Source organism: Ambystoma mexicanum, chromosome 13, assembly GCF_040938575.1.
Source record: "Ambystoma mexicanum isolate Mex_15411 chromosome 13, UKY_AmexF1_1, whole genome shotgun sequence".
Taxonomy (NCBI): Eukaryota; Metazoa; Chordata; class Amphibia; order Caudata; family Ambystomatidae; genus Ambystoma; species Ambystoma mexicanum.
Window position 1 is genome coordinate 803512770 of NC_090938.1, and position 13518 is coordinate 803526287.

Below are 13518 nucleotides of genomic sequence, written 5' to 3' on the forward strand. Positions count from 1 at the left end.
CCTCCCTCTTGTCCCTACGACTGAGGCCCAGGAACAACAGGATCGGCAGGACTACAACAGGAACAGAAGCCAGCTGGAACCTTTTCTTCAGACCCGAGGTACTGTGTAACTAGGGGTACTTACCTCTTGTGTGCAGCTTGCTTGCGCTCACTGGAGACTTGCATTTGCTGCCCCTTGCAGAGTCGATTGCATCTTTGCTTCTCACAAGCCTCCCAGCTTGTGGCCCAACAGTGATTCTTTTAAAACAAAACACTAACATTGTGCAAGACTTTTGTGCCACCTTCAAGAAGTGTCTAAGCTCCCCAAGACTTTGCTCAAATGACATTGGCTGTACTGGCTCCCTGCAGCCTCTTCTTACCCTCTGACTTTGTGCCGATCTGTCCCTCCAAAAAGTCATACATACCTTACTTGTACAGCTGGAAAAGGGTTAACCTATATTTCATTGGGGGATTCTAAAGTGCTTACCCGTTTGAAAAACTGGTAAACCATAGTTTCCTTCCCTAACCTTTTCCTTTTTGCCATAACTTCAGTCGTGCATTTATGTGTAAAAAGTGATATATTAATGTCCACAATCCCCTAGCAATTGAAGTCACCCGAGGGTGTAGGCAGTGAGTGTGCCATCCCAAAAGGGTATCTACTTATTTAACTGAAGGAGTGTATTTTTGGAGGTGTATTTAAGTGTTGCATATTGCTCCCTTCTAAAAAGAAAAGCTCTTTTTAAAACTGTTACATTAAGAATTATTTTAAATCAAGAAACCTGGAGTACAAGTGTTATTTGAATACTCATCACTGTGAATCGGTTACAACCCTACAGCTCACATTGACCCCTAATGAGATAAGCCTGGCTGCTCAGTCACTCTACCAACTTGTGTAGTACAGGTCTATACCAAAGGTTGGGTTACCTATTGCCAAGAGGACAAGGCTGGTGTATAGTCTCCCACAGGGTTACTACAGACAGTCTTGTCTAACAATATCTGAACAGGCCTGGGTGCTGCATTAATCAGACAAGAATCCAGAGGTAAATATAACACTCTTTTCGTTAGATGAAACTAGGACTCTTCTGTAAAAGTTCCAGGGCCAAAAGAGTTTAAAATCGTTCAAATTGAGGACAGCCCATTGAACAGGTCAGAGAAAGGTCCGTTCTTGTGGACATCCAACCACCACTGGTGCATCACTTTCAATTCCTTTTTCCACAATTCCGTAATCTACTCCAAAGACGTTCCTCGTTTGCCAAGCTACATAATTTAAATTAAGACTATGTTTGTCATCATGGATTTTTACCAAAATGGCGTTTCCCTTTTTCAAAAACACTTGATTATGGTGCTTTTGACCTAAAGCAAGTAGAACTACAACTCCTGTTGAGACTACAAACGCCACATAGATAATGTACAACTTCTGTACATGAGAAGGTCCCTTGACTACAGACTTCCTGCACATTATCATGAAAAAAAAAATTAAAGAAAAGGCTGGCTGCTGAAAGCGGGGGAGGGGGAACAGGGGGACAAAACTATGTGAAGGAGCCGCCTGCACTGTCCATCCTCCTGGTGCCATGGTGGGCAGGATCAGTGAGCACGAGGCATTGGCGCGGGGGGAAATCATCAGCAGCCAGATTGCACCAGGCTCTCACACACACCACAATCCCCATATAAAGCACCATGAGGTCTTGAGCATGGTGAGGCAGAGTGCTATGCTTCTAATTTAATAACACAAAACCAATAGATTATACAACCATAAGCGCCAGAATCCAAGGTTGGGCATTTGCGGTACCAATACATGCTTCCTTTGCCCAGCCCCAAGCCCAAAACCCAACCTGCCCTCTTTCATAGCACCCAGAAAAGTTACCAAACAGCAAAGATAACTGCGGCAAGTCTTTGATAAGGTCCAGCATCAAAGAGATATTGCACAACAAACCTCAGAGTCTTGTGCTTAGGGACAGGCAAACTGAAGATGAAACAGATTGGTCTACCTCAGGGTAATAAATAAATAGTCACGCAGACATCAGAGAAGCAAGTCCATGTTCTGCGACACAACGATGCCTGCTGTTCATTAAAGTAGTCGTCCTGGTCCATATTTAAGCATATCAGATGGTTAAACATCCTGTCGCCTTTGTGCCCGAAATCCTTGCTGAAAACCAAAAGCATGGCCAACACGGTCTAGTGCAGGCAATAAACGGGGCTGGGCTGCGTCACAAAGTCAGTGCTGTGCCAACATGGGTGGAAGGAGGCAGGCTCTTTCAAACCTCGACTCAGCTCTTCACAGAGACCTTGGCTTGTGCCTTCTGGAAATCCTGTTGGAGCTTTGAAAGAACTTCACGCTGCTGCTCAGATTTCTTCTCCATATCCTTCATCTGGGACTCGTAACGCTTACTGTAAGGTAAAGAGAGTGGTGAAGAGACAGATTAGCGAGTGCTACACAATATACATACTACTGGAAGTCTCCACGACTCCATGGTGAAGACCCATGTGTATGACAAAGAGTTTTGAAGTCTTCTAAGCTAAAAATCATTGATCATTTACGGTTTTCTAGGTTGTGAGCAGAAAAGGCTAAACGCAGCAGGTTCTATAATGATACCCATTTGACATGGGCGTGCAGCACAGAGGAAAGAAAGTGCTTCCACAACATGCCCCTTGGGTACCCACCCTATTGACCAAAAGGCAGGTTTTTCCCATACACACTGTTACTATTGGAAAGCAGGGCCCACTGGAGGGATGAAACTCCGAGCACTCCCTGGAGGTAGAAAAGAGCCAATTTATGTGGACAGAGGACACCATGGAGAGGAAGCACTGAATCTATGCCTCAAAATTTCCAACCACCATTAGCCACTGGCTAATAATAACAGCGAGTAGGAAATTGTGTGCCGTGTGCATGTAGAGAATCTGTGTAGCGAGTGTCTCATTTCTGGTGAGAAGCTTGGAACTGGACGTGTTCACCGATTGCAAAGTGTTTGGAAGTAATTGCAGACGACAGGCCCGAACCTGAAAACACTATGGACGACCTTGGCGGTTCACAGGGATGCTTTCCTCCCTAATTACTAAGAAAGAGGGTTGGACACTGATGTGGAAAAGGGAATTTTAACGGTCACAGCAATATAGGAAAGATAGCAGAAGGGAGGAAGGCAAGCAGAGACAGGACAATGAAAAACAAATGACAAGGCGAAAAAGATAGTTATGGTTACTTGTGTTTCTTCAAAGTCAAGCGAGGACCTGCTTGCACATGAGAAAGAGGGCCACCTTTACAGGGACCACCAGCTGTCTTATGATCTGGTCAGAGGCTGACATTAGGAGAGGTCCAAGGAAGGGCCTGTTTCTCACTGATGTTTCAAGGAGACTGAAGGGACAAAGGTTAATTTGCAGAATTGTTTACAAATATATCATGCGCCTGAGAAGGTGAATTTCAGGTAAAAAATAAAAAGTATAGTTGAGAGAGAAACTACTCTTTCAGACAAAGATTGGGGTGGTTGCAACAATGGTCCAAACCAAGAACCCAATCCAACAGGAGAGGCTCATTTGTGTGATGCCAGGAGCGAGCCAAAGCAAGAATGTTGGCATGGTGCATAATAAATAGAAAACATTATCAGAGGTTGAGGATTTTGTAGGGTTGGTAGAATGGCAGCTAAGTATTTTCCTATTTTGTTTGCAAAGGCATACTATCCAAGATAAGCATGAATCTGGAGTTCCACCCACCATAAAATCTGTGTGGAGCCGACATCCGAAACGTACCATCAGAACAGAAGGCATTCCCCTTGGTTGCTGAGGCAGTCAGCCAGCCAACAGCCAACCAGGGAAATTATATCTGGAGTTATACCACAGAACTGGGGTTGATTTCGTACCAACTCAAAGGATTTCCATGCGCCTGGTATTTGTTCAAAATGAAATGGTGCCGCAGAAAAGGGGCACTTAGTGACCCCAACCCCTTTGGAACAACTATTATTTGTACTGCTCCACACTTCAGCAACTGCGCCACGCTGAATATTTGTGAAATTGCTGGTGTTTATTAAATAGTATTGCCCTTTATGGATAACACGTGTTTCGACACAGCAGTGTCTTTTTCAAATCAGGGCTAGTAACAGAACTGAGATATAACATTTTATATATTCATGTAATGAAAAACCCCAAATCAAATTTGCATTTCAGACTGAGACTGATAAAGAGGAACCAAGAGAAGCAGAACGGAATATTGAAGGATCCGGCTTTTTAAACCAAATACGCCGATTTAAAAAGGGAAGTAGACTAATATCAAGCAAGTCCGTTTTCAGGTACTCCACCTACAAACCCTAAACCAGCCTCGACAGGAGGAGAGGAAGGGGAGAAGGGGGGGGGGGGGGTTCAAGACTGGAAATCCAGAGGCTCTGGAAGATTACAGACGTCTGACCAGAGCCAGGGCTCGGCTAGCTACAGGAACCAAACCACCAACAACCTCGTAATGAACATCTCGTCCAGAGAATTGACGACGGATGAAATTAAACTTAATAAAGGCCTGTCCTTTGCCCCGACGCACAGATACGACCACATACAAACACAGATTGACCTTTTCAAATTTACTAGGAAATTGAAATTAAAAAAATTCTTTCCCACCCAAGTTCAACAATATCGACCGAGACAAGAGAAGCCAGTACCAACATCTCTTTCTATACAAGACATCGAGAATATTAATTTATTACGAACTCTTGAATCGGAAGATTTGGAACTACATGAAACACTTCTTGACTTCAAGATTCAACCTATTAGTATTCCTACACCACATATGAGGACCAAATTTAAATTCACACCGCAATTTGGTCAAGACAATATGATTGATGCATTTCACAAAGTAGTCCAAATGGATATCAATCTTTTCGAACAGAAGATCAAGTCTAGCTATAAATTCAAGACCAAGAACAACCAACTAACTGCAGAGGGGACCAAAGCCATGAAAACTCTACAAATGGACAAAAAGAAGCAGACAAAGGGGGAAAACTTATTATGGATCGTGCAGACTACTTACAGATGGCCGAGAATCACCTTATAATCCCCCTTTGTTATGAGGAACTCCGGATAAACCCTACTATGGAAATTAAAAATTAGATATTGGATCAAATCAAAACTTGGGAAAGGAATGGCCTAATTACCGAAAGTGAAAAAGCCTATTCAACTGTCTCGCACCCTGTGGTTCCAACTATTTATTTTTTACCCAAGGTGCACAAAGCATTCAATACAATTCCGGAAGGAAGACCAATTGTCAGCGGTATTGGTTGGGCCACGGAAGAAAAAAAAAAAACAAACAAAAAAAAAAAAAATCAGCGAGTACATTGGACAACATACTTAGTCCACGTGTACCTGCAATGAAAGCTTTTTGCAAAGATTCTACCCAGGTTATTCACAAACTGCAATCTATCCGTTGGAATGATACATATACACTTGTTACATGGAATGTCCAAGCTCTGTATAACTCGCAGTGTGACGCAGTTGCTGAAGTGTGGAGCAGTACAAATAATTATATCTGGAGTTACACAAACCACTTAAAAGCAATCAGTTTCTACAGAGTTCAAAAGACTTAAAATGTTCATGATATTTGCATAAACCCCATACATCTTATATTTGTGCAAGCTTGAATAGGATAGAACTAGGACAACGTGAGGAATTTGAAGTAAGAATCAAATTGCTAGAATTTTTTTTTTTTTTTTTTTTAAAGACAGCGAGCAAGACACTACATTTTATTCTCCCAGATACCCAATAATAATTACGCCTGGTGAGCGGGCGGCAAGACAATTAGGGATTGTGTGTTTGCTTCTTTCGCCATGGTGCCCAATGCAGTCAGTGTCCTCCGCAGAATTTGCTGATACCCTACATGCGGGAACCTGAACTACCATCATATGTTGCAAAGAAAACACGCTGAATGCCTGAACCTTACTGTCTTCAGAATCCCACTGCTCACGAAAGGTAACATCAATCTACATCATGGTGCAGCCGGTGCAAACTGCTACAGGCTACATGGTTCTCCCCCCCCCCTTTCATCATGTTCTTTCCGACTTCTCACTCCCATTCAGAGCTGTATGCTAAAAACTACCAACTGCCCGAGTTGGTACCCACAGCACGATGCATTTCCAGCAAGTTCCACATGAGAATGGCAGTGAACGAGACTTCAAACGGTTTCTCTAAACCACCTGCGGCCCACTGCAAGCAACTTCATTTCTATGATCCAACGCACTGTACTCAAACAACTAAGCAACTCGCACACAGCAATCTAGAGATCCATCAATCTTCAAACACAACATTATAGGACGAAACAACTTGCTTACCACGTCCCAGGCCAATGCATCCTAGACACACAAGGCTCCCTGCTGGAGACAAATCTGTTCCATGCGCTGGAAAAATAACCCCTAGAAACAGACCTGCACGCAGAGTTCAGGGTAGTCCCAGCCTGCACACATCCACACAACAGGCTACGCCATCAAACATTTTCCCTCGGACCTAACCCGCACCCCTCAGATTCCTTCAAATGGCAGCAGTGCGCTGAATAAATTCCAGAAACACAACATACAATCTGGTTTCATTTATATAGTGTAAAAGGCACTACCATTAAGCAAAAGTGACGAAATGGCACTGAAGTAAAACTGCTTTATCTCACTCAGTAAAGGACAGACTGGATTGAGAATCATTTTCCACATCAACGCCAGAGGAACAGAAAAGGCTCCGACACATGGCAGCGCCTGGAGAATCAAGTCATTATTCATACCCCAGCTCTTAAATAGAATCCATAACCAAATGTTTCTAAAAAGACAAGTCCTAAGCACAAAACGCTGAGGTCTGCATGGCGGTAGCAAGCAAGCAACCAACCAACCTCCTGGCAGGCTTCGCTCTGCAAACCCCCTGCCCCCAAAGAATGAGGGTGGTAAAAAGACTGAATACTCTTAGGTGAAGGGACAGAGCATCAGAGGATCCCTCACAAAAGCTGGATGAAGAAGTCTGCAGTCATGTATGCACTAGGCAAGAGAAGGTGGTGGCCATTGAGGTTTCCTGACCACCACTGAGTATTTGCGGCAGTGGTGACTCTTCAAAAGAGCCTCAGTCCAGGAGCAGCTGAGGATCTGAGTCACAGTGTAACTAGCACTGTATGAACAACCTTGGGGAGGTTTAAAAGGACGGTGTCAAAAAGGGGCAAATTAGGCAGCGCACTGGGGGTTGGGGGGGCCTGGATGGAGTCTTGTACATTTCCTGCACAATTCCTTCAACAAGCCCCTTAAATAAGGAGCACGAAAAAACGATGACCACCTTTGAGTGAGTCTTGGCACACGAGGGACAAGGGAATGAGTCCTTCAGTGACAAATCTGTGGGGAGAAAAAAAAAATACGAGACCATGAAAGGACTCGCGTGTCCTATGAGGAGTAAACAATACACAATAGACGAAGGGCTTCCTCTCGTCCCCACACATGGCAAAAAAGAAAAACACAACCGCAAGTATCGGCTCATTCCTGGACTATGTTGCCACCATCACAGAATTCAGATGATTGAGCAGCTCTAATGCAGCGACTAAATTAGAAGAGGGACATGCGGATTACAAATGAAAAAAGTCACAGTATCAACAGCAGGGGCGGTCACCCCTAGGGGACAATAGGGAGTTAGGGTGTCAACCCCTTAATTTATGGGATCCAATGGGTCCTGTTCTATAAAACTCAACTCATTGTTTTGACATTTGATATTGCTTAGCATTTTCAAAGAATCCTAACAGTTAGGTGCTTTACAGACACTGATGTTGCTCGCATTCCCTCAGTCTCCCACAGAGCTGCACATGGGTCAGAGCAGGAGCAGCTTGTACGGTCTCATTTACAGCCTTAATGAAGGCATCATGGAACTAATTTCCCTGAATGCAGGCTGCAAATAAATGCCTCTTCACCCCTCCCTCTCAATGCCAGTCTCAGGATGGGGCAGAGTACGGACTTGGCCCCCAGCCTGATTCAGTGCAGGCAGGATGGGGAAGCCTGCTGAGCCCATGCGCTCCTAGTTCGGCAGAGGAAGGTGTGCGCATAGGCGGGGGAGGCGTGCGTGTAGTTTTGGTTGACCGCGTGGTTAGGAATCCGTTCCAGACAACTTCCGATGAACACCCAATGAAATACCCCCTCAGGGAGCTATGCAGAAGAGTTGCACTGCGAGTCACTGCGATCAGGTGGAGTCTGGCGATCTTCAATGGATGAGCAAAGGAGCAAGCCCAGCACAACTTCTGTTGATGCAAGAAGACTGAAAATGAAGGAGTCTTGCTACACAATTGCTTACAGTGTGAGCCTAGCTCAAGAGCAGCAGAGCATTTTAAAACAGGTGAGTCACGGAATTGGGATTTGTATATTATACAGTGGCACACCATTGTTGGTGGATGGAGAGAGATTTTTTTTAAATCATCCAGCAGGCACTGTTGAAAGAGCCACATTTCAGTGTCTTGCGGAACTGGAGGATGGTGGTGTTTTTTCAAGCTGCAAGGGCTGGAGTTCCAGATGGTCGGGTGTGGCAGCAGGACTACTTGCAAGTCTCCTTGTGGGCTTGCTTTGAACCAAACCTTTTGGTAGTTGCTACGGGGTGTGCAAGAGTCTCCAGGAGGTGTGGTGTTTAGAAGATCCCCCAAGTTCCAAGGATGCACTCTTCAGTGACTGCTGCAGCAAGGTAGCCCAGGAGAGAGCTGGCCGCCCACTGGTTGGGCCAGGGAGACTTCTGAATGCCCAGCAGGCATGGATCCTCGAGCAGGACAGAGGAGCAGGGCTTCAAAGGGACAGCACTGGAGTCATTGCTGGTGTGCTTCAGGTTCATCCTTGGGTCATCAGCAGGCTGCAATTCTTCGTAGAGGTCTTCGCTCCAACGATGATCTTTTGAATGGCTGCCAAAGTCATCTTTTTATCCAGGATTTGGCCAAGGGAGCTTGCCAAAGCCCATAGTAAGGCTATATGCAGCATTCAAAGTGCAGTGGTTATCCAATCATGGATATCCATTGGCCACAACATCTGCCCAGCAATAGAGATTCCGATACCTGGATGTGTTACTGGGACCAGACAGTCCCAGCCCCACACGGAAAGGGCTTTCCATGTAGGGCAACTCCAGGCCAGAGAGGGCAGGAAGGCTAAATAACAGCATGGCCAGAAGATGAGCAATAACCTTGTGGCACAGCTATTTTAGGGTGTTGGCCACCCTCAGTATCCATTTGCGGTTACTGCAACAGTGTCCGAGTAAAATCACAAAAACATCCAATGCCAACAGCTCATCCTAGGCACATTGTACAAGTAACCAAAAAGTAATCACAGAAACAAACACAAGGATACAAAGTATCCTAACTGCACCCACTTTAAGTGCATGTGTGCAATTGTAACAATACAATAAAATTCCCAAAGACAGTCCTATAAACTGGAAGGTCAGTTTACCCATAAAAATGAGCAACAGGGCAAGGGAACGAATACCTCCAAAAAGTCAGCACACAAGTCTAAGCAAAGTGTTGTAAGGATGTGGGAATGTAGGATTTGAGGGCACGTGAATGTACGTGGATGGGTGTATGTTCATCTTGCCACTCTCAACTCTCACTCTGCTGTCACACTCCTCTGACATCTGCCAACTCCTTGAAGAACTAGAGCTCCATGTCCTTGGTCTTACTGAGACATTGTTCACGGCCAGCTCTGTCACGAGCTTTGACACTCTTCTCCCTGATGGCTACAAGATCCTCCCAGCACCCAGATCCTCCCGGTCCAGTGGAGGGTTAGCCCCGATCTTTCCTGAGTGGATTCCTGCCTCCATCATTCCCACTCAGACCTACTCTTTTGAATGCCTTTTCTGTAGGCTTTCTCTCTCGCCTACCCATTCTCTTACTGTGGTTACCATCTACTGGCCTCCTGGTCCAATCGCCTCATTTCTCTGAGTGGGCAGACCTCTCCTCCTCCCTCCTGGCCTCTACCATTCAGCTCCTCATCCTCGGTGACCTCAATATATAATTTAGACTCTCCTTGCTCCTCCTTTGTACTCTTCTGTGACCTCTACGACTCCCCCTCCCTGTCCATCCTCCCCTCTGGCCCGACTCACTCTGCAGGGCACACACTTGATCTCTTGATCTCCTCTGACCTCCCCCTCTCCATCCCTCTGACCACTCCTCTCTCTCCTGCAGCGATCACTCCCTCCTCTCCTCTCATCCCATCTCTCCCTCTCTTCCTCCCAAGCCTACCCCAACACTGCCACATACCTTCTCGGACATCCGGCCCATGAAGCGTGTGTCAGCTGAGGCTTTTGCCTCCACTCTCTCTCCCCGCCCTCCACCTTTGGCTGTCTCACATCCTGACACAGCCCTGTCTCTGCTCTACTCTTCAATTTCTTATACGCCTGATGCTCTTGACCTTGTCATGAGGATCCATTTGAAGTCCAAAGCCAAGTGCAATTCTTGGTATGACTCTGACCTAGCTACACTTAAACGAAAGTGTAGGGCGGCTGAGAGGAAATGGAGGACTTCCTGTTCATCCACTCGCAAACTGGCCTGTTGCCTGCTACAAAGGCAATACCGACTCTGTTCTCACCAAGAAGAGTCCACATTCAAGCTTGTGTCTCTGCGGAATCTAACAACTCGGCCGTACTCTAAAATCTGCAAGGAGCTGGCCAACCCTGCTGCAGTCTCTACCCCTCCTGTTGCCTCCCAGGCTCTTTGCAATGCCCTTGCCTCTCACTTCATTTAAAAAACGCAGGACATCCTGTCCACCCACACCTCTCCCCCCCCTTCTGTGCTTGCTGACCCTCCTTTAGCCACTCCCCCCCGCCACCATCCTTCTCGTCCCTTCCTCTTTTCTCCCCTGACGAGGTTGCTAGACAAGTCCGATCTATGAAAGCCTTGTCAAAACAGGTTCATCCCAGTTCCCCTAAAACCATCAAGGACCACATTGACACCCTTGCTCCGGCCCTTGGTGATTTTTGCAACCACTCCTTTGGCTCTGGATCCTGCCTCTCCCCTCTGAAGCACTCCCTTGTGCATCCTCTTAAGAAACCCACAGCTGATCCTTCTTGTCCAGCTAACTATCACCCAATTTCCATTACTCGCTTTCTTGGCAAACTCCTAGAAAAGTTGGCCATCTCTCAGCTTAACCTTCATCCCAATTCTGTTGGCTGTCTCCATGACCACCAGTCTGGCTTCAGAGCTGCCATAAGCACGGAAACTGCTCTCCTCAACATCCGTGAAGATCTGCTCTCCAGCCTTGACTAACATTCCCTCTGTCCTCATCCTCCTTGATCTCTCTTCTGACACGGTCAACCATACCACCCTGCTCAACCGTCTCTGTGAAAACCTGGGCACCACTGATCAGGCTCTGGCCTGGCTGACCTCTTTCCTCTCAGATCGACACTCCCAGGTCCAACATGGGTCCTTCCTTTCACCTATCTTCCTCTCTGCCTGTGGTGTTCCCCAGGGGTCTAACCTCTCGCCCTGGCTTTTCAACCAATACCTGGCAACTCTCGCCCACTGGATTGCCACTTTGTGCTCAAATTTCCAGTGCTACGCTAACACTCCACTCATTTTCAGGCTGCCCTCTGCCACCTCCTCTCCCTCCCTCATCTGATTGCCTTAATGCCATTCAAGATTGGTGTGCCAAAGATCTATGTCTGAATGCCAGCAAGACTGAGATCCTCCTCATCGGCACACCTTCACCATCCTTTTCCCCCTCACTCTCTGGCCGGCCTCCCTTGGCCCTCCTCCTACCCCCGCCTGCGAGTTTAAGAACCTTGGGGTCATCTTTGACTCCACCCTTTCCTTCTCCGCCCACATCTGAAGTCTCTATGTCATATTTCCAACTGCACCTCCTCAGAGGTACTCTGCCTTTCCTCTCCTTTCCCCAGAAGCTCATGGTATCCCAAGCTCTGGTTCTCTCTAGCTTGGACTATTGTAACAGCCTCTTTCCAAATCTACCTGCCTCTACTCTCCGCCCTCTGCAACTAATCCAGAACAGGACTGGAAGACTTGTCCTTGGCCTCAAGCCCTGGGATCGTATCTCTCCAGCTCTGAAATCTCTCCATTGGCTCCCAGTGGATGCAAGGATTAAATTCAAAACCCTCTGCATTGTCCACAAGGCTTTCTGGGGCCTGGGTCCAAAAATACCTTGAGCTATCCCTCTGCAAATACCTCCACTCTCAAGCTCTTCGCTCCTCTACCTCAAACTCCCTCAGGGTCAGTCGTTTTTCAAAGAAACGAGCTGGGGATAGATCTGTATTTGGCTGGGACCTCCCTCTGGAACAGCCTCCCGGCCACTCTAAAACTTGGAGAACCATCTCCGGTTCCGGAAGCACCTCAAGACCTTCCTCTTTTCTTCTGCCTTTTCCTCCCCCTCTCCCCTGCTGATCTGTACTCTCTTGGCACTGTGCACCTGGCAACTCTGTCCTCGGGCCCAGGTACCTGCCCACCCTGCCACCCTCCCGCACTGCGTCCGGGCCACCCATTTCACTGGGGTCTGTACCTGTACCCATACTGCACCCCCCCTTTTTCTTCCTGCACTTATCAGACCTACCCTGCCTGCTGCCTTAAACCTAGCACTTGCAAATTGCTGGCTGCAGTGTTTGTTGTCTTTATTATTTATCCATTTCTCCTCTGCTTCACACTTTCCACTCCCCCTCTTCCATGCACTTGCACCTTCTCAATGTCACTGGGCCTAGTAAGATCGCTGTTTTGTTCTCCCCTGTTCCCCTTGCCTTGTCGCGCTCTGAAACACGTGTATGAGCGCAATAGAAATAAAATATCAATATAAAAAGCTCGAGATGAATGAGAGGAGCCTGTGCCTAGTGACGGTTGAGAGGGCTGCGGGGAGGGGGGGGAGGGGGTGGCGAGGGTTACAGATTGTTTACTCGTCTGCAATGGCTGCCCTACAGCTGCAGCACGCACTGCACCTTTTATTTGGCCGGTGCAAGACCAGTCCCATCCAAGCTTTGCCAATACCTCCATGAAAGGCTGTTGGAGTTGCAAAGCTGTCCACCCTTACATTTCTGTGGGCACACAATTCTCTTGCACGCTTCCTAGTGGACTGCCGCCAAACACCAGATTTATAAAGGAAATACAGCAAAACATAAGCTCATGTGTCAACCCAAGAATTGTACATTTATATGAACTACTGTAAGCGCACGTTTCTTTTGTCTTCCTATTGCTTTGCTTACAGAGGGAGCAGGTCACGGAAGCAATGGCTCCGAAAGGTTTGTGAAAAGTAAAATTTCGCTAGGCTGACATGTTTGATGTGTGAGAAATGTAACACTAGTCGCAGCAGATGGTCTCATTACTCAAGACATACATGCTGTCACACATTCAATCTCACCAACACACACAACCACGAACTGTCACACGCTTACATACGCAGAGACACTTGTATACCGTCACATTTTCAGTGTCACACACTGTCGGGCACTGGCACAGCGTCACATTTATTGCTGAAACATGCTCACTAAGTTCTATACAGTTCTCAGTGGCACACACTCCCATCAAGGCATGTTGAATGGACTCCAAAACCGTTGCGCATAGTAGCTTGTCCATTGATATTTTGCATTATATATTTCT

The 13518-nt window shown here is 46.7% G+C and overlaps 1 protein-coding gene across 6 annotated transcripts in view; it reads right to left on the bottom strand.

Moving 5' to 3' along the window:
• Window positions 1-1668: 1668 nt before the first annotated feature.
• Window positions 1669-13518, bottom strand: part of PFDN6 (prefoldin subunit 6) — a 31473-nt gene continuing 19623 nt past the window's right edge. For all 6 annotated transcript variants that reach the window (XM_069635228.1, XM_069635229.1, XM_069635227.1 and 3 more), the window contains exon 5: window positions 1669-2366. In XM_069635228.1, the coding sequence (XP_069491329.1) occupies window positions 2246-2366 (121 nt within the window). In that variant the 3' untranslated portion in view covers window positions 1669-2245. The remainder of the gene's footprint in view (window positions 2367-13518) is intronic.